Genomic DNA, 26,746 nt, shown 5'->3' with positions numbered 1-26,746 from the left:
GGGAATTAAGCCTCCAAGTGACAAGTCAAATGCAGTGTTTTTTTTTTTTTTTTTTTCTCCCTTTCTCTGGGCAATGAAAAGGAAAGGGAAGAGGAACTGCCCGCTGCAGTCTTGGTGATTTCTTGTTAAGTACATATATAAATACAAGCGTGTTGAAAGCACATTCTTAATAAAATTATTAATAACTCAGGATGGGAGGAGACATCTGATGTGGGATCACAGGGGTGTGATTCTTAGTGTGTTCCTTATTTTTATGACTAGAGGCTGGTGTGCAGAGCAGCACTGTGACCAGCTCTGGCTGTGCGATGAGGACTTGGCCATTTCTCGGAGTGCTTTCAGGTGCCTGCTGCTTGAGCTACCTGAATGGCCAGGAACCTGAGCTCGGCACTCTCCGAGAAGTTGCACATGTAACTCTCCTGGAGGCTAAGGTGTTCTCTGAAATAAAACTAAAACAATAAAATACACATTGCCCACACATGCACACCCTGGTCAGCAGAATTTACGGCTGTCTTGTGTCCAAATAACATAAGGCAGCTCCAGAAGTTGGAAACAGAATTCTCTGCTGAGACTGAAACTAGAAAGAGCTGGCACCCAATAAACAAAAACAGCCACTAGCAGGAACCCAGGGAAAAGCACAAATGGCGCTGAGGAGATCTGGAAACACTCAAGTTTAAGGAAGGTGATCTGAGAAAAGAATCACCTTGGGCAGGCCAGGCGCAGTCGCTCACACCTGTAATCCCAGCATTCTGGGAGGCTGAGGTGGGTGGATCATTTGCGGTTAGGCGTTCGAGACCAGCCTTGCCAACATGGCGAAACCCCGTCTCTATTAAAAATATAAAAATTAGCCAGGCATGGTAGCACACGCCTGTAGTCCTAGTTACTTGGGAAGCTGAGGCAGGAGAGTCACTTGAACCCGGGAGACAGAGGTCGCAGTGAACCGAGACTGCACCACTGCACTCTGGCCTGGGCAACAGAGTGAGACTCTGTCACACACACAAAATAATAATCACCATGGGCAGAGAGAACAGGTGTGCAGCAGGGGTCTGCCTGGGGCCCAGGAAAGGCAGCCTCTCAGGAGCAGCAGCCCTGCTCTCACATGTGCCTCATCTGCTGCACCAGCAGCACCCCAGCCCGGAGACACGGCAGGTATGGACAGAGCCTTGGCTACCCAGCTTCAGGTCCTGACCACTCACGCTCACTGCACAATGCCCCAGGACTAAGGTAATCTCCCCAAATCTTGCTAATGACAGAAACAGAGCTAGCCTGACCAGGAGATGACATTAGTCTTTGGAGAGCCAATATTTTATCCTTCACAGTAAAATAGGAAATTGGAAATTTGAATTTAACCTTCATTTTCATGAGTCTGGTCCCTGGGAATGTGTCCTGGATGATGGACAAACGTGGTACCTAACCGCAGAGCCAGGTTACACCCAAGCACAGCCCCGCTTGGAGGCCCCTGATCTGGGACCCACCCAGCCCCTTCTGTAGCATCTTCCTTAGACCTTTTTGCAGAGGCATACACACCACACAGTACAGGAAGATGCTGGGACAAAAGAGCCACTGCACTGTTAGCAAGGTCCCAGAGAGCGGGCGGGGCACTGGGCCCTCACTCCCCAATATGCGATCAGTCACCAAGAATAGTTGCATGTCCTTCCCCACCCTCCATCAAGTCCATTTGCCTGCTGGGCCCCTCTTCATCTCCACTACCATAACCCGTGGCAGGATGCTGTTTTTTCTCACCGGCATAGTCCTAGCAGCAGCCTCCTGACTGGCCCCAACACGCAGCCCCACCCCACTTGGGCACCTGCGTGAGCCTTCTGCCTGCACACCCATCATGCCTCCCGCTGGCTCAGCACCCTTCAGCAAGTCCCCCGCTCCCCCACCATCTGCAGAATTGCAGCCGCACCACTTACAAGGCTACAAGCTCAGGAGTCAGACCTCTGAGAACATGGTAAGGTGCTGCCCCTCTGAGCCTGCTTAGCTCCAAGGGCTGGCCTAAGAAGTAAACCTGGCTGGTCAGGCTTTGGCTGTGCTCACAGCCTTGCTGGCACAATCCCAGCACTGCCCAGCCCTGGGGAGGCTGCTCTAGTTCTGCAGTGGCTCTCGTTCCTGACCCCAAGGTCTTTCATGCCTGCTGGCTAGCCCACGTGCTGGGCCTCCACCTGAACTTTCCTTCCTTCCCGCCATGCCCAGCTCATTCCACGGCTTATACTGCAGGTCTTAAATTAGGTACTGCGTTTTCTAAGACACTTCCCTTAAATGTTCCCACCTCCTCAAACTGGAATGTGTCTTTTCACCCCTTTCCCCCATACATGGCACCAGGGACAGCTGTAATAGTCCTTACCATGCTGTCCTGTAAGTCAGCAGTCCCCAACCTTTTTGGTACCAGGAACCAGTTTCGTGGAAGACAATTTTTCCATGGATCAGAGTGGGGCAGGGATGGTTTCGAGACGAAACTGTTCCATTTCAGATCACTGGGCACTAATTAGATTATCATAAGGAGCGTGCAACCTAGATCCCTCGCATACAGTTCACGATGGGGTCTGTGCTCCTATGAGCATCTGATGCCACTGCTGATCTGACAGGAAGTGGGACTCAGGAGGTGATGCTCACTCGCCCACGGCTCACCTCCTGCTGTGTGGCTCAGCTCCTAACAGGCCATGGCCCAGTACTGGTCTGTGACCCAGGGGCTGGGGACCCCTGCTGTGAGTGACAACTTTCCTAACTGCCAACCCCCCCAGGCCACAGTCTTTCTGAGAATCAGGAGTGTGTCTGAGGCCTGGCTGGATCCCATAGCACCTGTTACGATCAATATAAATTTGTCAAGTCAATGAATGAATGAATGAATGGAGAGGCAGCTGACCCAGTTAAGTCTCCTCTGCTTACAGGCTGTGATTCTGAGTTTCAGGCTAGAAAAGATCTGTGTTCAAAGAAATTGAAGAAAAAACAGCATAACGGAAAGTGCCGTGGACGTCAACCCACCTCATTGTACACGCCCAGGTCTTCATGGGGGCTCAGAGGTTGCCAATTCCCATCTCCAGGGTGACCCACAAGGCCTGGCCTGCTTGTGAACAGACCAGGATCTCTGGCTTGTAACATCTAAGATTGTCAACACCATCTCAGCATGGCCCTGAGCTTCCAGACAGAGGTCAGGAATTGACTGCCCCCACTCGATGGCCCAAAACAAACTCCCAGAGACTGGAGGGGGGCAGGCAAGGAGAGGTTCCTGGTGCCAACACTGCTGCCTGAGCCTGGCCCTGCCTCAGTGGAACCCTCCAGAGCCCTGGGCCGGAGCCCATGAGTGACTCTGCTGAGCTCCTCCCAGCTGCTTTCGCCAGCCACAGCTGGCAGCCCCTTGTGCCCTCACTCCTTCCCTCCCTGCCCACTGATTTGGGACCAAAAGATCCAGCAGGTTCCAGTCCCAGCAATGTGGACATCTTCAGGCGCATTCCGAGGTGCATTTCACAGCCCCTCTGAGCCTCGAGTGAGTGAAATACCTTCTCTGTCGGTTTAAAAAGCTTAGGGGCAACAGTTCGGGACCTACAGAGCAGCACGCAATTATGAGATGATGGGTGTTGGTGTCAGATATAATCCTGCAGTAAGACATGGTAGTGGGGAGTGACATTGGCTGAGAGCTGGGTGACCCTGCAGACTGGGGCTGTTGCATGAAAACCTGTTTTCCTGCTGTGGCTACTGCCTCACACCCCAGGAGACACACACAAGTCTTCCTGGGCTGTGCTGGGGCCTGGCTGCTGCCTCCTGAGTGGGCCCCACAGGAGACACAACCAGGGCTTGCTGGTCTGGCCCATGAAAACACTCAGAGGCACCGAGGACAGAGCCACCTGTGCCATACCAGGCATGCATGTTGCGTCAGGATAAGCATCGTCACACCCGAGGTGCTTCTGTTGCCTGAAACTGATCAGAGTGTCCCCTCACGCTCATCGGACTGCTGCAGAGGCTAGAAGCTCAGGAGTCAGACCTCTGGGAACCTGGCAAGGTGCCTTACCTCTCTGTGCCTCTCCTGTGGCCCCCAGCCGCTCCCCTGAGCTGCTGCCGGGAGCTTCAAGGCATCAGAATCTACATAAAGTCTGCCACCTACAGTCAACCAGCTCATGAGTTCACTTGCCTTTAGATCAACCCAAACTTACCCTAGCAGCGTTAAATTTCCCTTTTCCTCCACCAAATCAGAGAAGGAAAATTTTACAAATTGACTTTAATTTCTCGTCAATTCAGGTGACGTTCCTTCAGATTAAAAGCTGAAGATGGAATGAGAGTAGCTGTGTTCAATGCTGTGCGGCAGATGCACACGGCGCGGCTGGCTGCATGCTCCTGGGCAAACACAACTCGTTCCAGGCGCCGAATACGCCGCTCCCACTGTGCAGGCAAAACATAACTAACTCTCACGTCCACATTTCCTTCACCTCACACTCATGGCCTATTTTTCTTCCTTGGAGATATGAATTCACCTTTTGTAGCATCTGCTATAGCGCCTTCTGGAGGCAAACAATAGCCTCTAAAATAAAACCAGGAGTAGGCTTCAGTCTTGCCTTGGAATCCCTCACAGGCAGAAGGGCGCGTGGTGACTGCCCCTTGGCTAGGGAAGAATGCATCGCACGTGACCTTAAACTTGGCTAAGTTGCCCTTTATTAACGAAAACATAGAGCTTTCGGTCAATTCCACCACGGAGAACACAAACCAGAGATAAAACCCACACCAAGGGCTATTTCCCAAGCTGGGGAATTTGAGAACACACGGGCAGAGTTCACGCCACACAACTACACTGGGCTCGTCCTTGGGGGGCGTTCACAGGAAGCAATCACGAGCGCCAAGCCATCCACAAGGCAGTGCAGCAGGGCTCCTGGGATCCTTACAGGCATCCAAGCGAGGTACAGAAACCGCCACAGCAGTGGGGATAAGGGGAAAATATTTTCTCTTGCTAAAGAATATCCTTAGTTCTCAACATAAACATGACTACGTATATATTCAGCTTCAAATGAAAAACAAGTTTACAAATCACTACTGGATACTTAAAAATAAACTCTCTGTTGCTTTTCTTTTTGGCAGCACCAGCCTAAACTCTGTGGGTTTGCAATATTTCAGAAACTTCAGGTACATTACAGTCTTCTGAGAAAGGCCCAGAACTTCAGAATTCCTGGAGCGGCTGTGAAGAAAGAACATTACTGGCAACAAATATTAAAACAACATTTCAAGAACTCCAAGAATACACTGAGAGGTTTGTAAAGGTGCACATATTTAAGCATTCAAGCTATATCCTAAATCATTTTTCTGTTAACGTATTTATATTTATTTTTGGCTTAGGAAAAACATGTACTTTATTGGCCAATTGTTTTAGCTGTAGACGGATGGATGATTCTACAGCCACACTCCCCTTTCCGGGTGTACATCCGGGGCCTGTGCACATGCGAGGAATCAGGCAACTTTGTTTTTCCCGGTCCCCAAAAAGCTCACCTTTGACACACCCTCTATATGCACAGGAAAACTGCTCTTCTTATTCAGGGTCTCTTTTTGTGGTGGAATTCAGAGAAACTGGGTTGCAACATCTTTTTAGGGAGAGGTTGAGTATGTTTTTTCATTCGAGTGACTCTGCATGCTTAAGGAATCTGAGTCGGTATAAAGGACTAGACCACTGAATTGCGTACAGCGTCCCAGGATGCCTGCAGCCCCAGAGTACAAACTGTAGATGCTCTCGTGGCCTGAATGTGGAATTTTACCCACCAGAAAGCATTACTGGAGCCCAAACTGGCAACTTTAAATAGCTCAATGATATCGGTACCTTCCCCTTTGGTTTCAAAAGCAATCATGACCGAACATTTTCAACGGTGAGGCAAAGCTGACTTGCATACCAAAAAACACCTTTCCAAAAACATTCGATGAGGTAGCTCAGATCAATTATCAAACCCAAGTGACCAAGAAGCTTAATAAATGCTCAGGCATTTTAAAATGCAAATTGCTACAGTGCCTAATAAATGCTCTTTCTTCCCAATTCTTGCAGGTGCATGCAAACGTTGAGGAGGAGCCCCTGCAAAGTGAGGACAGTGAGAGGCTGGGAGTGAATGAAGCTGGCAAGGAGCAGAGAGGAGGGGGCGCCCTGGGGCACCCAACTTAGGCTAAAGTGCGCCTGCCCACCACAGAGCTCAAGTGCAATCAGCTCCAGAGAACAAATACCAAGTAGAACTCAGGGCTCGATGGGCTGAAAAGTGGCCTTGACTCGAGGCGCTAGGGAACCCTCAGCCTGGTGCCTTCACATTGAGATGGAGGCAATCTAAGATACTCCCCTTAAATGCTGAGTTGGTATAAAGTGCTGGCCCACTGGACCAGCTCAGGGCGGTCTCTCACGTTTTCCAGGGCCCCAGAGCCACCCTCCCTCTAGAGGAGTCTGGCCCCTGTTGCCCCCACCACACCACCCTGGGTGGGTTCTGGGAGAGGCCATGCTCTTAGCCACTCGTCCCCTGAGTTCTCACGGTCTGCTCAGAGGCACAGACTGCTCTTTGCTGGGTAGCTTTTCGGAGGTCGAGCTCAAATGCCTTCCATGTGGAGTCTTGGACAAAGGGAAAGGGGGCCACACCAACCCGGGCAGCAATATGAATTCTGTGACTTCCAGCAGTAAGAAAGAGTTCACACACACACAAACATTCATGTGCACAGACACACTTTCACAACATACGCACATGTACACACTTAGGTGCACATACCCTCACACAGGCACACACATGCATCCATACACTTAGTCACCCACACACAAGTGCACTCACACACACGCACGTGCACAGAGCAGTGCACAGCCACTGGGCAACATCCCCAGGGGCAGCAAGCTCAGGTGCAGCCAGGGTAGGGGTGGGCGGAGTGCAGGGGCCTGGAGCAGGGCTGGGCAGTGTTGCTTGGGGGAAGGAGCCCTCGCCCCACCTCGCCCTGGCTATCTCCCTTTCCTGTCCTCATCGGCCAACACCACCGCACCCCTGCCCAGCCGGGCACACTGAAGACAAGCAGTGGGAAGGAAGGCAGCAGGTCGCTTGCGTTAGGTCTCCGTCGTATAATTATCGTAGGTCAGCGGAGCCAGTGCTGGAAAACTGCTCCACCGCCTGGCGCCGGGCTGGGGCTCCGTGCGCCCTTGCTCCTTATATTTACCCAGAATGTTTTTGGCTTCTTCTGCATCCTGCAAAGGGCTCTCTCCATATTCTTCCTTCAGCCACTGCCGATACTGGAGAGGATGGAAACAAACCCGAAACGTCACACACATGTGCACGTCTGCATCCACGTGGGCTTGCACCTGTGACTTCACCACAGAGATGGTGCCACACATACCCAGGGAAACAAACAGCAGTGGGAAATCAGAGCTCTGTGGTTGGCCAGCCAGGGTCAAGCAAGAGAAGGAACTGCTCCTTCAAGGTGCTGGCCTAGGACATGAAAATAGGCCAGACCAAGGAAATGGTACGTCACCCAAAGGGAGAGAAACAAGCTAGTAGGGGGTACCAGGCACAAGGAGAACGACAAAGGGTAGGCGCCTGTGGCTTCAACAGGTGCACGAGGGATCGTGACGACTCCTGAAGGGGTGCAGCTGGGCGCCCTGGGAGCCGATGTCCTCTGTGGGCCTTTCAACTCCACACGCCATGATGCTGGCTGTGCACGGAAAGACTGTGGGCACCGTTCAGGGGCACCTGCCTGCATCTCTGATGTCCCCTAAGAACTGCTTACCTGATGGACCTCATGCTTCTCAAACTCCTGGAGCTGTCTCTGGAAGCCCACGTTGGGGTTGGCACAGGATCTCCCAGCACGCACGGTGTGCAGGGCATCCTCCCAGCCAAAGTCAGTGACGGTCATGATGTATGCGATCACCAGTGTCACGCTCCTGGAGACCCCGGCCAGGCTGCGGGGCCAAGAGAAGCACACGTGTGAGGGCAGTTTCAGATCTCCGGGTCCATCGCCCAGTCCATGTGGAGCAGGGGACTCTAAGGACCTTGTTCAGAAAGTCTTCCTGCCTTGGATTATATGTGGACAGCAAGCTCGCCACCAGGAAGCCACTCAGCACTCAACGTACCAGCTCCCTATGCTTCCTGGCACTGGAATCGCACGCTTTCTTCCGCTGTTTGAGCTTCTTTTATTGGTTTTCTATGGGGCTGTGGCTCAGATGCTCCCTTGCTCCTCAGCCCCTCAAGTCTTTCCCATTTCCCCGGACAAACGACATAACTGAGGCACTCCAAGGAAACGAGGCTTCCAGGGCCTACGCGACAAACCCATTTATAACCTACATTTGTTTAGAATGCTTCATGTTCCTTAAAAGTCGAGTTTTCTCAGCTATATGAGGGCTAGATCTATAATTTTTAAAGCCCATGATGTAGAGAAGCCCTTACCCAATCTTACTTTTGTACTCTTCCTGACATAAATATGCAGAGTACAGAGCAGGCACACTGTGTCCGCAGGGTGGGAGCAAGGCACCCTGCAGGCAGTAACGGTTAGGGTCAGTTACCTGGAGCAGGCTGAGTGAGACCCGTTTTACATGTACATGCAAATGAAGGCGGTCACAGAAAGGCTGTGCTTCATCAGACTTAGAGAGTTCTAGCAACAGGTTAAGATGGGGAAGTTCAGCAAATGTCTCACTTTTAGAAAAGCCTATCTTTAGGTGCACACAACTGTATGAAGTATTAATTCCTAGAATATCAGGCCTACACATATTCAAATATAAATAATAATTTTAAAACCCCACTCTCAAGTAGTGGCTCTTCACCAGGGCTTTAGATTAGAACTACCAGGAGAGATCTTAAAAGACAGATCCTCTGGGGCTGCAACCCTGGAGATTCACCTTCACTAGGAGCCAGGAGAAGCCCAGGAGTGGGAGTTCCAGAATTCCGCTTTAATTGGCTCCAATTGAACCCCCAAGGTATGTTAAAGCCAAACAGAAATGAACGTTAAAATCCTACCATTTGTATTTATTACACTTTCTACTCTTTAAAAAAGTGAGATGAAAAATCATGTGATTTCAAGAACTGTATGAAACTGCAGACACCATTCTAAAAACAACTCAACTATCTAGTGTCCTCCCTGTCGTCCCTATCGGCCCTCAGAACACATTATAGTTTTCATAGGTGGCTTCTCTGGATGTCATGCACTGGGTCCCTGGGTCCCCTCTGTCCTGGCAGGGCTGCCACCAACCTCAGCAGCAATATTCCCCAGGAGTTATCACTTCACAGTCCTAAAGAGCTTACAGTGTAAGAGGAACTGTTTCGGGGAACGTCAAAAGACTGTTAGGCTTCCAGTTAATTAATAACACACTTCATTCAAGACAGAGAGGGGACATGTCCGGCCTAGCACTTAGACAACAGAGTCTTGGCTCCTGAATTTTGGCTACTGGTTCCCTGAACAAATTAGCCATGTTATTAGCATGATTACGAGTGGTCATAAAAATGCCATCCCACTTTCACTAAGAACTCTCTATGTGGCAGGCACACTGCCAAGCGCTTCAGATGCATCATCCTCGGGTTAAGCGTGATACAGTAGCTTTCTTTTCACTGTGTGTGTGTGTGTGTGTGTGTGTGTGTGTCTACACAAAATATAGCAGGATGCAAACAGACAGCCGTCACTAAACTGGGTCATTCTGGTGTCACAGTAGCGCGATACTGAAAATCCACATTTGCAATCAAGTCTCCTGAAGAAAAAACAACAGTGTCTTCAAAAAGCCACTGAGGTTTCAAGGATGAGCCTACAGAATCTGGGTCATCTGTAAGAGGCTGTTCTGATGAAATGCTGGAGGCAAGCCAGCAAAGGGAAGTTTCTGTTGTCCAGTAACCTTCACGGTCCCTACAGAAATCCTAGCAGTGGAAATGGGAAAAAAACAAAAGCAAAACGAGTTAGGGTTCTCCTTCAACAGAAGGAAAGGGCGACTAACACACAGCACTGGACAAACGGAGCACGCGTTTGAAAACACACAGCGCTGGACAAACAGAGCACGCGTTTGAGATTCAGGGTTTACAGAAAACTATTAGGAGGTGAAACCATTATTCATACACGGAAAAACACTTGATAGGAAGCCAAGCCGACCAGAATATGCTAAAGCGCTATTAAGCAAGAGACACACGTACCAGTGTACAAGGCAGCTCTCACCGCGGAGCCGGCACTCATGAATGAATTTAATACTTTCTTTGAAATGTCTTGTCCTGGGAAAAGAAAAAAGGAGAAATGACATCTCTCTACTTTACTCAATATATGATGAAAAGAAAATTCTACCTGAGGCTTCTTTCTTAAAATGTTAATTGATTTTTTTGTATAATTGACACATAATTCTACATATTTATGGGCTACAGTGTGACACTTCAATGCATGTATACATTGTATAATAATCAAATCAGGATAATTACCTGATAAATGCTTAATCACTTTAAACATTTATCACTCTGTAGTGATAACATTCAAAAGCTTCTCTTGTAGCTATCTTGAAACATATACTACATTATTATTTGCTATAATCAAATAATCCACCAGGTAATGGAAACAAGAACATGGCTGGGTGCGGTGGCTCACGCCTGTAATCCCAGCAATTTGGGAGGCTGAGGCAGGCGGATCACTTGAGGTCAGGAGCTCGAGACCAGCCTGGCCAACATGGTGAAACCCTGTCTCTACTAAAAATACAAAAATTAGCTGGGTGTGGTGGCACACACCTGTAATCCCAGCTACCAGGGAGGCTGAGGTAGGAGAATTTCTTGAACCCAGGAGGCAGAGATTACAGTGAGCCAAGATCACATGACTGCACTCCAGCCTGGGCAACAGAGGAAAAAAAAAAAAAAAAAAAAGAAAGAAACCAGAATTTATTTTTCCTGTGGTTTACTGAAAGCTCTCCTAGTCCCATACCATCAAAACCTGGTCATACTGTCTGTGGCTGGAGCTGTCTCAGCCTCAGAATCCATTATTTACAATGCTGAGGTCTAGGGAAGGCTGTGGGTTGTCTGGAAGTTTTGGAATTTCTCTGTAAGAAATCCCTGAAACACACAGTTACCACAGACTGGGGTTGAGGGAAGTTCTGGACAGCGCCCCCCATGTTCAATCGGAGCCCCTCAATGCCCCAGCAGCACAGCAGGAACCCTCACACCAGCTGTGGATGGTGCAGGCCACCGTGACGCAGGTGAGGAAGGTGACCACGTCGTGTGGGCTTTCCAAGTCCTAAAAGCTAATTTACTCCTGGCAATCTGGAAAATCTAAAAGCATTCTCTCAAACTGGTCTCCCGGGACTTTGGCAGTCCTGTCTGCCGCTCAGTGGAGAGCTGTGGGGAAATGGAAATTCTGGCTCCAATCCCTCTTTGCCATTTACTGGACCATGTGGCCCAGGACAAGCCATTTATCTTCTCAGTTATAAAGCGGGGCTGGTATCTCACAGGGCGGATGAGGTAATACATGCCACTATGCTCTGCAAACTCTGAAGTCCTGAATGGACTGAACACGGTGGCACACCCCTATCATCCCAGCACTTGAAGAGGCTGAGGTGGGCAGACCACTTGAGCTCAGGAATTTGAGACCAGCCGGGGCAAAATGTCGAAACTCATCTCTACAGAAAATACCAAAAAACAATTAGCTGGGTGTGGTGGCGCATGCCTGTAGTCCCGGCTACTTGGGAGGCCGAGGTGGGAGGATCTCTCGAGCCCAGGAGGTTAAGGCTGCAGTGAGCCGAGATCGTGCCACCGCACTCCAGCCTGAGCGACACAGCGAGACCCTGTCTCAATAAATAAACAAATAATAGAACTAAGTTCTAAATGATGACGCGTGCCTTAATCCTTTCTTCTTCTAACTCTTTAGTTTTTCAGACTGCCCTTTTCTCTTGTCACTCATTCAGCCCCCTAACCGTTCAGGGAGTGCCTGGTTGCACGGCCTTGTGCCAAGTCCCTGAGGCACAAAGCCAGGCAGGACTCGAGCCCCACTGTGGTGCGCTCCCAACCAGCATGTGTGTCCCCTGCCACTCAGACCTCATTCTGGACTGGTTTGTGGGTTAAGTGTTGACACCTCGGGACGGATAGCACATGTACCTCTCCAATGTCTTCTACCTTTGAATGGCTTATAAAGCAGCAAAAGTTGCCCATGGACTAAACTGACTTCTCTTTAAACACTGACTGAGTACTGACAATTTGCCAGGGACTCTGATAAACTGTAAGACATTCAGAATGCCAGGGCACATGAATGTAATAGGAATGAGAAATTCAGGCACGGCCTAACAAACTCACCCAGGTACTGACTGCAGAAGAAACTCAGCGACCTCACGGCAGGTGCTCCGTGAGATGAGGACAGCCAGGGAACAGCAGCAACTGTCCATGTGCATGCATGCACATGCAAACATGCACACGCAAACATGCACACACATGTTCTGCAACAACTGCAAGGGTCACCACAAGCGCAAATCCCTAGGGGACCAAATCAAGGACTCCGGACTCTGACCTGACATCTCTAACTAGCACATCTGCTTTTGTTAACTTTCCCAGGGATAACTGCCCCCAGATGTAAATAAGAACAGACCAGAGCGGGCACTGCAGGCAGGGACAGCGTCTTGGCACCCTTGGGGGGCCACAGCAGCGTGAGCAGACTAGGGGACCAAGGAGGGTGCCGTCCAGCTGCACCCCTGCAGCCAGCCAGTCAGCTGCCCCAGCCTGTGCACTGGCCTGTCTACTGTGGCCTGCAAGGAGGGCAGGCACCCGGTGTAAACCACCAGGCAAGTTGCAGACCAGCAGTCTGGAGCCACTTCTGGGCCAGATGAGTTGGCTCAAGGTTTTAAACATTGTTGAACTAGTTGCTGATATCAGGTAGCATGAATTTGGCCATGAGTAGCAGAATACCTGCACCCAGATGTAATAAGGTGGCTTGGTACACAGCAGGCAAGAAAGGATTCCTGCTGTAATCCCGAAATCTAAGGTATCAGTGCTGAAGGACACTCCAGAGCAGACACCCATTACAGCCAGGCCGCGAAGCCAAGTATACAGCAGAGTGGGGCATGAAGGGAGCCTTGTTGGGCAGGAGCCTGGCCCCCAGCAAAGAGCTGGGTAGCCAGCTGGGAGCTCCCCACACCTTCAGCACAACTAGCCGTCTGCGGTTGGCAGAGAAGTCTGCTGGCCTGGAGATAATGGAACCGGACAAGACATGTCAGCCGCACTGATTTTGTTTGGGAAGGACATCCTGTCTTCCTGCAGCTCTGTCCATGTTGAAGCAATGGAAAGGCTGTGGGTAGGGACTTCTGGAAAACCTTTCCCTTCCCGAAGAGAGGAAAGTGATCTATCTCTGCCCCTGACCTCCGGCCATGGAGCTGGGAGCGAGTGCCATGCTCAGAGCTGCACCACCTGCTGCCAAGTGTCTCTCTCCCTTAGAATGCCACGTGTCAGTCAAACACGGTATTCTGCTACTCATGGCCAAATTCATGCTACCTGATATCAGCAACTAGTTCAAAAATGTTTGAAACCTTGAGCCAACTCATCTGGCCCAGAAGTGGCTCCAGACTGCTGGTCTGCAACTTGCCTGGTGGTTTACACTGGGTGCCTGCCCTCCTTGCAGGCCGCAGTAGACAGGCCAGTGCACAGGCTGGGGCAGCTGACTGGCTGGCTGCAGGGGTGCAGCTGGACGGCACCCTCCTTGGTCCCCCAGGCTGCTCACGCTGCTGTGGCCCCCCGAGGGTGCCAAGACGCTGTCCCTGACTGCTGTGCCCACGCTGGTCTGTTCTGTGTGGGTCTCTTTCTGGTCAGAAAGAGCCGTGTCTGTACGCAGAGCAGCCAAAAAAGCAAAAGCAAATCTAGAAATGAATGACGACCGCCTGAGTAAATGAAAAACCACAGAGCACGTCAGAACACACTGCAAAGACCACACAGCAACATGAAAGTTAGCAGGTGCCCATCTGAGTGGGGACAGGATTGGGGTCACATTCAGTTGTACGAACCTCACCAAGGTCTTGTAAAGATGACAACTGAATCCCTTCACTGAAACCTTGGAGTGGGGACCACTTCTTATATCTCGCTTTGACATCTGCACGTCCCCAACCACAGACACAATGAAACCGGGCTTCTTACATATTGTGGGGTTGAACCTGGGTTCAAGAGTCAGCCTTGCCACATCTCAAAATACAAGAGGGGAGTGTGCTCAGCCTGGCACCATCCAAACCCATCCGTGCCCAGGGAGCCGAGTGGGCGTGTGAAGGAGCTGAGGAGGTTATGGAGAGGTGACCCCACTCTGCACCACCCCCCCCCGGTAGCTCTTTCCGTCTGTAGTAAGAGTTAAGTCCAGTAGAGCCCACAGGACATAGCTCCTATCCACCACCACGTTGGGGGCCTGGGCTGCGTAGCCCTCGTGCAGGCATCATGATAGGGCCATTCGCGACGCCACCCCAGGAGCCGGAAGGATGCCAACAAGGCGGCCGCTCAGAGCCCCACAGCGCAGCTTGACTCATGGACACAATTCGGCACAAGGCCAAGCCAGAGAGATATTCCTAGAAATGCCTTTTCCAAGAAAAGCCCAGAGGCAGGCGAGCACACTGCCACTTTGGTGCAGGACTGTGTGTGGGGGTGTTATTTCCAGGGAAGCTGATGACAGAAGCCCCAACTCTGGTCATTAAACTCCCTCCTCCACAATGGGAAATACCCACAGTCCTGGTCCTTCTATTGCTCAACTGCAGTTAGAAGCAGAAGCGCGAGTCTGAAGCACTATCCTACCGCAAGCTGTTTCGATGAACACAAGTTCCCTGTTCCTGCTCTCCGTTTCATCGGCAGTTCACCTTTACGTCCACGCACAGCCGTGTGGAATAGGCTCGGTCCACAGAGAGCCAGCGAATGCTGCACAAGGAAGCACGGACCGGACCACGCTTGCGTTAGAAACTCACCAAACAGCGCCCGGGGCTATCATGCCCACTCCTGCCCGCGGTCCCTGCAGCAGGGGCACCTCCAGGGAGAGGGGACTCGCAAACTGCCCAGTCACCCACAGCTGTCTCCCTCCCTCGTCACAGACCAGCACCCTCTGCCTGGGTCCCTTCCTTTCTGCATCAAAGGCCAAGAGCCAGTGCCCAGATGGGCTCTACCGACCTTCAGAGAGTCTAAGAAAAGATGGTGGATGAGCTTGTACATCACACTACATGGTGTTCACTTTTGAGGCTGAACAACTACTTCTCACTCCAGGACTGCAAGATTTGGAGGCCTCAATCCCCACTGTAGGATCTAAGATGGTCCTGTCCTGCTCAAAAGGACTTTGCCTGTTGGAGTGGGAGCCCAGAGATCTGGCTGAGCACCTTGAACGGCAGCTGGCCCTACCCTAAAAGCCCATGGTACCAGATCACGCTATAACAGCAGCAAGGCCACAGGGACACAGGGTGCTCCTCCTTCCTGCAAATGATACAAAAGTGTATGTGCAAATGAAAGCAAAGGACAAATCCAAAAAAGGCAAGCATCCTTATATATAAAAAATCTATATTTTTATACATTACATATGTAAATATGTATGTTTTTGCTTAGAAAAAAAAGTTTTTGTTTGTTTGTTTTCTAATAGCAAATGAGTAGAGTATTCTATCTGGGTCCAGGCTCTGGAAGGTGGTTTCATAACAGAGAGCTGCTTCCTCTTCGGGCAGAAATCTGTCCACGGCCCCCCACCCACAGACCCTGCCCCAGCACGCTTTCCAGCTGGAAGGCTGATGGTGAAGCCCCCAGTGCACCCAGAGGTAAGTGGGAAGAATGTTCCTCATCAGACAGACATGGTGGAGCTGCCCTATCAGCACACAGCATTACACACAAAACCAGCCCACGTTTGTATCAGTGATTCCCCAACTTTGATATTTCACGCACTGTCAACATTAAAAATAGAATTGGGGGATGCATATATTGTACTTTTCATTTGGCCAGATAAGGGCTTTTAAAAAGCAAACTAAAACAAAGGGCCTCTCTACCACTTACTACAACATCATTTCCCAGAAGAATATTTCAACAACAAAAAGAAGGTCGTAATCTAAGACTAAACTTAGTTCTTTTAAGTGGAATAAATGAAGTCTTATGGAAAACTGAATGCCACTTTCAGCTCTCATTTTCTCCTTGAGCAGGAGAACATCACTATGGGCTGGCAGAGCCCTCAGGAACTGTCTGGAAGCAGGACCACAGTAGTCCAAGGGCCCATCTAGCTCTCATCTTGCAAAAGTGCTCCTTTATAATAAAATAAAAGAAAAACGTAAATGAGAGAAAAAGAGAGTTGAAAGTACAGAAGGTGTCAGTTAAAGAAAATATAGACAAAAAGATAGGGAGATAGAATAAGGCAAGGACGTTTTACCGATGTTTTCAATATAGGCTCTCTGTATTGCTAAAGCTTCTTCTCCCCACAAAAACCTCAAGAAATTTACAGACCTGCTCGATTCTAAAACCACTGAATGTCACAAAGGCGCTACTGCAATGATGCATACCGACTCCATAGCCTGGCAGAGATCAAACGCCCTTGGACTTCACAGAAAAAGAAAAAAAAATCTATAATTACTTGCTTCATGATGTCAAAGTACAAAATGCCAATGTAATATATATTAAAGCAAGATGAGTAAATATAAGTTAATATGCATCTAACCATTCACTTTCAAAACATACTAATACTCTTTACTTGAATAGACAGAAAATATAATCATATTTCCAGAAATGCTTAGTGTTCATAAAAAACACTTTCACTTATATCATCTCACCTAATACTATAAAAAACCCTGTGAGATAGGCATTTTACAGATGAGAGAAGAGAGGTTAAAATGACTTTTCTAAGAAATCCCAGAGAGAAAGCAAAAGCAAGTGAGTATTTCCAAAGCCCTTAATTCACTAACCCACACCACGCTGGCCACTTGGGGAACACGCAGTGCGTGCATTTGATACAAACTCTAGGATGCCTCTAATTATGACAAAATCATGCAAAACACACCACAGTAGGTCTGTGGGGTTATTACAACTCTGAGAACTTGAACTTTTACATTTCCTGACTTGGCAAGGCTAGCTGGTTGGGGAACTGAGCTGAAATTCTAACATGTTAATGTTATCTCAAACCAGGTTTCTGCATTTTAAGTTCCTGGAAGATCAGAGAGGGAGATTTGAGAGGATAGAGGCCAAGACAGAAAACTGACCTTTCTGGGCAGTCTGCAGCAACTGAATGTCAAGTGACAACAGCTAGTCTCAAAGGTCACACATCTCTTACTAAGCATAACTAGCCAGAATTCCTGTTCATGCAGGGATTTGTGGGGAAAAGTTTAAGATATAGAGTGTTAAATTACATCAAAGCTGGCATTCGTTTTTAAAATCTGTACTTAAGTTTAAAACAATGAGCAACATAGTTTTCCAGAATTTATTTTATCATTGAATAGAGAAACTCTGAAGCATCGAGAATTTTTTAAGTGGCTAAAGAGCTACTATTTCAAATTGTTTAGGTCCTGCAGAACACAGTTTCCAAGTGACAGATAAGACTTCTTTTGCTTTTGTTAACTAGAGAAATACGAATATTTGTCGTCTGACCATCCTCATTGGTTGATGATACAGAAAGCAAAAGTTGATTGTCAGCACCTGATACTTGGTAATAAACACCTTAATGAATACCCCGAGAGAGGTAGGTGTTCTGCCTGCCAACTTGAGGGGAATCATTTGATTACATGGTGAAAATATGCTCGCCATTAAAAAGTACACTATGCCTTCCAGTAGAACACTTGTAACAGGTAAAAAGAAACTCAAGCTATTTCATCGCCTGCCTCTTAACAAGCTGAGTCACTCAAAGTTCCGAAGTCAGCTCCACCATTTCCACATACTTTAGTACAGCGAGCAATATTTACAGTCATGGACATATGTGTGTCGAAGCCTTACTTATTCACAAGATTTGCTGTTACTAATGGATTAAAAATAAATGTTTCCCCCAAAAATCACACAAGAGCATGACTCCCAACAGCAGAGTGTCCACTTTTCCCCACCTTTTCATGAGCTGCGGTCCCGACCTCCTTTTTCAGCTGAAACAGAAGGTCTTACTGTCGTAGCTTCACTGGAGAGTGCAGCACAGCGCATCCTCCACACACAAGCCCCAGACACGGCACTGCCACACCTACCTAACCCCTAAGCCCACCCACGTTTATAGTTTGCCTTTGTAACTCTTTGTCATCCAGATACATCAAAGGCCAAGAGCCAGTCATCCAGCCAAAGAAAGAGGTACAAAAGCAAACCATAAACTTAACAGGACCTCTTTACATATTTGGGATAGGAGAGAACTAATTAAAAGGGTAGGAGGAGGTGGGGGGTGAAAAATTGCTTAAAGAGTAAAACGTTCACTATTCGGGTGACGGATGCACTAAAAGTCCAGACTTTGCCATTAAGCCTTATATCCATGTAACAAAATTGCACCTGCACCCCCTAAATCTATACATATTTTAAAAAGAAAAAGTATGGGCTAGTCCTTCAGCACCAAAGGTGACTGGAATTAGGCTGGTTTTGACAGATGATCTAAACTGACCCACGAGACCTAGAACTCAGAGAAGAAGCTGGCATATCTCTGTCTCCCCTGTCCCTCCATGTCAGCAGGTCTCTCAAGTAACTGAAGCAGGCTTCCTGGGCACCAAAACTTGTTCTTGCAACTACCTTTTCTGTAACTCTCAAGATACATTAATACACGCTGAGTAAAAACAGACTCAGTTTTACAAGTGCTCAGAGTTCACAGAAAACACCTTCACATACATGCCCCTGCCTCCAAAGACCCTGAGGGCAGGCCTTTTCAGATGGGAGAATGGAGGTGTAGATGGGTTAAAATGACCTGCCCAAGGTAGGTGTAACTGGCTTTACAGTTGAGATTTTCTAACATCTACGCCTACTGCTTACTTGTCTATAGTGCAGGGGGCCACCCCACGCTTAAATCAGGTCACTGTCACAGACAAGAGAGCACTCAGCTCCTAGCAAAGCTGAGAAGCATTGGGGACAGCTCAAGGACAGGTAGCCACCTGCACTGACAGCAGATGTCCGGAGCCCAGAGTGGGTCACATCTGAGTTTTTCTTCTAAAGAATCAAATTGCCAATCAGGTACTGACAAGTTCAACAGCATGTCAGAATCTCGGTTTGAGATAAGAGCAAAGCAACCATTCTAAAAATAGCCACCAAAACATGGGCAGAAGATTGCTATGGTCTTCAGAGAAAGGCAGTGGCTCACTTCCTTCCGTGTGCACCATGCCTTCCAACCACTTCTGTTTCTTGACACGACTAGTAACCAAGGAAGTTCTCTAATGCTGCTTCTCCTCCTTCCAGGCCTAGAGTGCTACTCTGTTTTCCTAGGAAAATCCCCCCTCCACCATCCTCAATCTTAAACGTTCACCTTTCTGTGAAATATCAAGAGTGCATGTGGAAACACAGCCCCTGGGGAGCACACAGTGGCTCCAGCTTCCCACCTCCCGTTCCCCTCCTGATCTACCACCTCACTTTTCTCATGTCAACCCATCTTACTCCAGCTCTATTTTTTTTCCCAAAAAGGTAGATCTCACAAAATTATTGCATAACCTGTGATTTCTCTGCTCTGCCCCAGTGAAGGCTCAAGGTCGGCTGATGGCCAGTGTTCAATAACTCCCAGAGTGGCGGCACACCTAGGGTCCTGAACGTCGGGCACACGGTCTGCACTCCTGATTCGTAGGGTGTGCGTGCACCAGTGCTTGGGGCATAAAAGGGGAACCCAGACGAGCCTGAGGACTCCCAAATTCACAAACTTCACCACAGCCTACAACTTCCCTGTGACATGCAGTAACACACAGTTCTAGGAGGGTTGCTGTGTCTTTGACCTGTGGCATATAGCACTGGGCCAACCTGAGAATCAGAGGCCAGACTCAGTGGCATGGGCTGCTAAGTACTTTACTTCCAGCCCCAGCCTTTCAGCCTGCACAAGTCAGATGTGTGCTTCAGGAAAACTGTAATCTACTCCACATCATGGTATTTCCAGGTCCCTTCTATACAGCCAAGAGGGACTGCTAAAGCTGTAGCTGCCATGGGTCCCCAGAGCCCTATCCCTTATCTTGCCAAAACCTAATCCTGTCTGTCTCCACAGGATTTCTTCAATATGGAAAAGGGAGCAATTATGAATCTCCCTATAGGTGCAGAGTTAAAATAACATCAAAGGTTTTTTCGGCTATGAAGAAATAGAGGACTGGACTTTCCTAAGCCAGAATGACCTATTCATTCCACTCCGCCAGGCTTTAGCAGCTGTCCCATAAGGCAGCCGCCAGCCTCCTGGGGTTCTCCAGCCCTGGAAACACAGCTGGTCTGAACGGAGATGTGCCAAGTATGAAACAGCAGGCCAGAGTCCCCAGACTTCGTATGAAAGAAGGACATAAACTTGCTCATTAATTTTTTATATTCAGTACATATCAAAATAATATTTTAGATAGACTGGATTAAGTAAAATATATTATTAGAATTAATGTTGCCTGTTTCTGTTTGCTGTTTAAAATGTGGCTCCTAGAAAATTTAAAACTGCCCATTTGTGGCTCACTATCTATTTCTATTGGACAGCGCTGCTCTAGACAGAACCCAACAAATCCTTCACGGTTTTATTTCTAGAGGAAAGATGAGCATACTAAAGGTTTAAGGTATCCTTTGTAAACATCAGACCCTTCTTGTGGACATCCCATGAGTCTCTCTGCATAATGGAAGGACCAGTCAACCACAAGGAGCCTCCTGCCACAGCTCATCCCAGCCTGCCCAGCGTTGGCTTCTGTAGGCTCACAGCCTCTTCCCTGGCAGGGTCAGCAAGGGTCCCGTGAGCTCTGACGACTTCACAATCTTCTACTTCTCTGACTTTACCATCCTCTATTCATTTTTTTAAATGTCTCCAAATAATACAGAAAAAAGAAACTTACAGGTTTTGAGATGGTGAATCCGCTGCTGGGATGCACAGGTATTTAACTCCCTGCAGAATAATAAAAAGTAAATACATAAAAATAAAAACATGAAACTCAGTGGAGAAAAGTATTTAAGGAACTATTTACACAGGTCAAAAAATAAAAAAATAAAAAGGAGAAGTTTTTCACTCATCTTTTGTTGCCAAGGAACTGCAGAAAAACTAATTAAAGTTCCTGGTTATTTTCCGTGACCATGCGTACAAATAATCCTGCTTTGGTTTGCAAACAGCCTGTAGGTTTAGGCAAAATTCAAAGGGCACATCAAAAAAGTGAAATAGTTGAGTACTTTTCAGTAAGTTTCAACTACTTTCAAAACCAGCATCTCAGATGTTAGTTTATATATTCCAAATTTTTTATATATTTCATTTAGGATTCTGAATGTTCAAAAAGGAAGCACTGTTCGTAAGTAAAAACCTTAACATGAGTGAAAACTATAATGTCACATTACAGCTTTCTACATCAATTTTAGTACCATGACAGCTACAATTTCACTGACGCACCAATACGAGCTTTACCCTAGGGATAATTTGTTTCATTTTGCTTGCTTTTCAGGACAATAAAGGTTTATATATCAAACAAAAATATTTTTTTCTTTTTTAAAGAATGGCCAAATTTGAAAAAAATAAACTTCATATACTCCTCTATAAAACTCAGAAAAAGGTTTATGTAAATCCATGCTACAACAGGCATGCTAAATTTGAGATTTATTAAAAAAAAAACTGGCTGTTTCTCTTTCGGAGGGACTGAAAGAATGTTTCAAAAGCTCTGTCAAGTAGAAACACAAAACATAAAAATCTGATATTCTCTTTGTAAGAGATTATAGCCTGATGAAGAATTAGATGAATCATTTTTAAATTATTCCTGTCTTAATTGCCTAATCTCACAGAATCTTGCCACCATGTCACAGACAATATTAGGGGGTGCACATCAGACACTGGAAAAGTAACCAACCTTGGAGAATAAAAGCACAGATAGGTAGAAGAGTGACACAGACAACCTCAGGTTCTCAGAAGATGGAGTTACAACGCAACGCATCTTCAGTAATTATTCACAAATAATTTCTGCTTTTTTAATTAAACTTTTACCATTAACTCCTATTGTTAGGAATTTCTGTGCTGTATTTGCTAATAGGGACAACTAAATGTGTAGCTGCCCCTAATCCTTCCACACCTCCTACACATTTTAATAGTCCCTGACATTGTGAGTCCTACTTTTCCAATACAGGCGCCAGACACACTTCATGTCCCAAACTCCCTTGCGATTAGGGACTCCCCACCTGGCCCTCAGGAGTTGGATGGGCAGCTACTAAGTGGGATCCGGGAAGCACACGTGCGCTTCGTGGGCGCAGGGCGGGGGCAGAGCACATGCTCTTTGCCGGGGCAGGTGGGGCAGGGGTGGGCTGGCTCAGGGCAAAGTGGGCGCTGAGCTTGGGGCCAGTTTTCTGGGGATCACTCCTGAACTTCAGCCTAAAACCTGTTCTCCATCTATTCTGAGGGAACCATGAGCTTTGAATCTCTCTTAGTAAAAGCTGTTTCCTGCTGAAACTGAGTCAGAGCAGGATCTGTTCACTGCAACTAACACCTAAGTGAGAGAATTCCCTCTTGCCTCGTCCACAATGATGAGGGGTCAGAAAAAACATCTTTCCCCTCACAGTTTCTGTATGCTTTGAATCAAAAACGTTTTCTCCCTCACAGTTTCTGTACATTTTGTTTCCAGCTTTAAATCAATCTTTACACCTTCCAATAAAGGCCCTTTTGGGTCTTGAAGGAGATGAACTTTACTGCTGTTTATCCACATGGGAACATCTCACTTAAGACCAAATGGGCTTCAACCATGCCAAGGGTTAATTTAGAATCTGCTGGTGGAAGAGGAAAGTGAGGCAGCAGCTTCTCCCTCCTTTGCCTTCACTTTGTCATCCCCAGTTGCCTCCTCCTGTCTCTGTCCTCATTTCTCCTGGGCTTGTGGGCTGTGCTCTGCTGGGAACACTGACAGTATCTTCAAACCTAGAGTGGTATTACAGCTGGGACTTCAAGGGAAAACAAACGGAAAAGGAGGTATTATTGTCAAAAGTAATTTCAGTCCTTTCCTTCGTGGAGGCCAAACAAGCTTGTTGGTATAGATGCACATACATTGATCACCTCCTGCAGCCGCCATTGAAATGACTCATTCACTTCTTTCCTTTTACTCTTAAGTGAGAGTTGGCAGTCGATCAGTCCAGAAGCTTGTGAAATCCTTTCCTCCCACACTCTTCCTCCACGCTCCTTGGAGACCAGCACCTCCAGACAGACCAGAAGGAGCCTCAAGTTCCCACCTTCCCTTCTAGTGCCATCTTCAGTGTCAGCGACTTCCATCTGGCAAGGAAGCTTAAGACGAGATGGAAATGCCCGCCTCCCCCAGATGTTGACTGACAGCCATTTTATTCCAGCAGAATCTAAAATCAGCCTAGTCTATATATCAAGAGGAAAGAAAAAAAAAAAAAAGAAGCACAGGAAGAGAATGGACAGAGGGTCTGCTGAATAGCTCTTTGCTGGCTATAAATACCAGCCGTGGGACTGGACAGTATTGTGCTTCCTATGGGCTGTCTCCATGTGTGGTTGTGTTCCCCTTTGTGGCACCCGATGAGCAAAAGGACCAACTCAGGCTGGTCCCATGAGGCAGGAGCACCTTGTCAGGTGGGCACGAGAATCTACCCACAGGAAGACGGCAAAGGCTATCTCTCCATCTGGGAACCACCAGGATGAGGAGGCAGCTCTTGGCCATGCTGGCCCCTGCCCATAGTCGCTGGGGTGGGCGTGTGGAGCTGCAGCTTCCCATCTGTGAATCCTCTGAAGAGGAACAAAATGGCTCTCAACCACAATTTGGGGACCACCTGCTGTTAAGGCAGGACAGTTAAAAATAGAAAACCTGAGTCAAGATTATATTCTGTTGAAGACAGAATGACAACAGCAATGATAACAAGCTTCCCTGCAAGGGTGCCCGGCACACAGCAGGCACTCACTGAAATGTCTGCGGAGTGATGAGACAGAGGATGAGAACAACGAACACAAAGATCACACTGCCAGATGAGTGCAAGGAAAGAAAAATACTGTAAAGCACCATCATTTGTGCCAGTGACCACGAAACGAGAGCTGGGCTTCAGCCCACACCATGCAAACAGCAAGCCACCCACACATGCTCAAGGGACACCAGCGTCCCTCCTGGCCACTGCAACAGGACGCAGCTGAGAGCTAGTCGGCGTGATCCACAATAAGAATATGCAAACTCAGTCAAGGAAGGAGTCAAAACTGTCAAAAAGGTTCAGCTGCTCGCCACCTAAGAACATCTATTTATCTTGGTTTAGTTATTAACAAAGCATGAAAAGTCTCTCCCAAGCCACAGACTACAGAATTTGAGTTACCTTAGAACAGCTTCAGGTACCTGCACATGTGTACAATTCATGACAGTTAATTACTAATTCAGAAAGCAGCATGAGTCCCCCAGTGCCACAAGAAAGCTGGCCCACTTAAAAGTATCCTAGTACTAATGAATACGTTCTGCAAATGTTTTAATGTGATGTGGAATAGACGGTTTCACCAAATAGGTCCTCAAGACAGGACCACTCTCCGGTTTTGAAGTTTATAGAAATAAAGGATAGGATAAGTTTAGATAAATTATGGAAAGTATAACAAACTTGGAGGTTAAAAAAAAAAGCAATAAAAATTCTAGAACAATCTGAAAAATTTGTAAGTAATGAAGATAACAGCAATGTTTCCATTAGTACAGTGTTTGCTGTAAGGTATTCACTCCCTCATACTACCTCTAATATTTGAAAAAGTAAAGATAAAATGGGTTGTCTTCCTGTAGCAATAAAAGTCTCACTAAATAAATAAGAATTCAGCACTTTCCACGATGTTCCAAAACAGTGGATTGGTGGAAAGCCAATTAACATTACAGTTTTATGAGGCTATTAAACGTCAAGTTATGGTGCTTCAATCTCGAGTACACTGAAATACAAAAACAAGCTCAGTTAAGAAAAACGGGCTCTGTGTTTGCTTCAAGACCGTCATGATTTCTATGAGGACAAAGAAAGAGCAGCGATGATGGCATTTTAAGTGGCGTCACATGACGAAGTGAGTACCAGGAGGGGAAAAGGGGGAAGAAGCAAGGAACAGTCTCTACCTGTGTTGAGGGGACCAGGTGTACACCGTACATTACTAACGCCAAGCAGCATGTATAAAACAATTAGTATAGAACAACCGGTATAAAACCACATGATGTAAGAATTTGGAAGATGCAGGAGAGAGGCAGGAGAGATGGGGGATCTGCTAAGGACAGCTTTTCTAGTGAAGGTTTTGTGTTTAGGTTTTGAAAGAAACAACAGACGTCACTTGGAGGAGAAGAAAGTTCAGAAGGTTTTCCAGCGGCTCTTCAAACCAGAGCTTAGAGCTGCCTGAGTCCATCTTCTCAAAAGTTCTAAATACTTTTCAGTTTTCTGTTTCAACAAGTATAGTAACCACCAAAAGTAAGGTTTTTACCTTTCTTTGGGCCTGAAACTAAAGATTACACTTAAAACGATACGGAGGCAGGTCCCTGAAAAGCAGGGCCAAGGTTCTGATTTCACGACTGGTAAAGAAAGAGATCAAACTCTCGCTTGTTTCAAGTATGATTTCTAACATTCACTGTTCTTTTCTTTCTGAGGCGTTGTAAGAAGGAGAGTCTTCTCAAGAGCCCAGCTGACATTCTGCTTTCCACAAGGAAGATAAACCCTTCAGAAGCCATGTCTCTCTCCTCTCAAAGCCAACAGAAACCAGTTACAGGACAGAACTGGATCCCTGCAGGAGCCTCTTCAAAACACAAGGAGGAGGAGAGCAAGTTCCTAAGGGCCAGGATCAGGAAACCATGCAATGGAAACGTCATTTTGGCTGCTAATAAACATGTCACCACTAGAAGCCCCAGTTTCTCATCTCAGCCTGTGCGACAGCAGTGACAGTATGGTGAGCCCAGGGGGGTCCTCCTCCAGCAATGGTGCCTGTTATTTGAAAATGAGTCCCATGAGGGAGGTGCCGGGTGCCCTGCTTCACCGGCCTGTGCGGCCCCTGTACACACACTCTGTATTCACACTGACCCTCCACCACAATTAACAACTGAGCGAAACCAGCCAGCGAACTCTCAAGGGTGACTTTCACCACATTCCCAGAAGCCTGACCCTGAAAAAAAAAAAAAGAATTAAAAGCCAAATTTAAATTTGAACCACTCCTCCCCTGATCAGAAGCAAGGTCACAGCTTGTAACACTATGATGAGAAACACACACAGCAGAAGACTCTCTCATTGGAGACAGCCTCTCTCTATACTATTTTGTGGTAAAATACACATAAGATTTATCATCGTAGGCTGGGCATGGTGGCTCATGCCTGCAATCCCAGCACTTTGGGAGGGCAAGGCAGGTGAGCCACGAGGTCAGGAGTTCGAGACCAGCCTGGCCAACATGGTAAAACCCCGTCTCTACTAAAAAATACAAAAATTAGCCAGGCGTGGTGGCATGCACTTGTAATCCCAGCTATGCGGGAGGCGGAGGCAGGAGAATCGCTTGAACCCAGGAGGTGGAGGTTGCAGTGAGCCGAGATCACACCACTGCACTCCAGCCTGGGATACAGCGAGACTCTGTCTCAAAAAAAAGAAAAGATTTACCATCGTAACCATTTAAGGTGTACAGTTCAGTGGCCTTAAGTACATTCACACTGTTGTGCAGCCATCACCCCACCTGTCTCCAGGACTTTTTCATTCTCCTAAAGTAAAACTCTGCACCTATTAAGTAATAACTCCTCATTCCTCGCAGCCCTTGACAACCACCTTTCACCTTTCTATCTCTATGAATCTGA

At 47.6% G+C, this 26,746-nt stretch overlaps 1 protein-coding gene across 18 annotated transcripts in view; it reads right to left on the bottom strand.

The window, feature by feature from the left end:
- The window catches only part of DUSP22 (dual specificity phosphatase 22), a 76,806-nt gene that overhangs the window by 12,588 nt on the left and 37,472 nt on the right, over window positions 1-26,746 (bottom strand). For 5 of the 18 annotated variants that reach the window (XM_034961341.3, XM_034961344.3, XM_034961343.3 and 2 more), the window contains 4 exons: window positions 20,846-20,895; window positions 10,095-10,169; window positions 7,714-7,885; window positions 7,147-7,219 (listed from right to left, as the gene is read on the bottom strand). In XM_034961341.3, the coding sequence (XP_034817232.1) occupies window positions 7,147-7,219; window positions 7,714-7,885; window positions 10,095-10,169; window positions 20,846-20,895 (370 nt within the window). Of the gene's footprint in view, window positions 1-4,616; window positions 7,220-7,713; window positions 7,886-10,094; window positions 10,170-20,845; window positions 20,896-26,746 lie in introns of those variants that run through there. The other 13 variants (XM_063605109.1, XM_063605105.1, XM_063605106.1 and 10 more) reach the window with 6 other exon arrangements.

The sequence above is a fragment of the Pan paniscus genome, chromosome 5 (assembly GCF_029289425.2).
Source record: "Pan paniscus chromosome 5, NHGRI_mPanPan1-v2.0_pri, whole genome shotgun sequence".
Lineage (NCBI taxonomy): Eukaryota > Metazoa > Chordata > Mammalia > Primates > Hominidae > Pan > Pan paniscus.
This window is presented reverse-complemented; position numbering and strand designations above follow the sequence as displayed.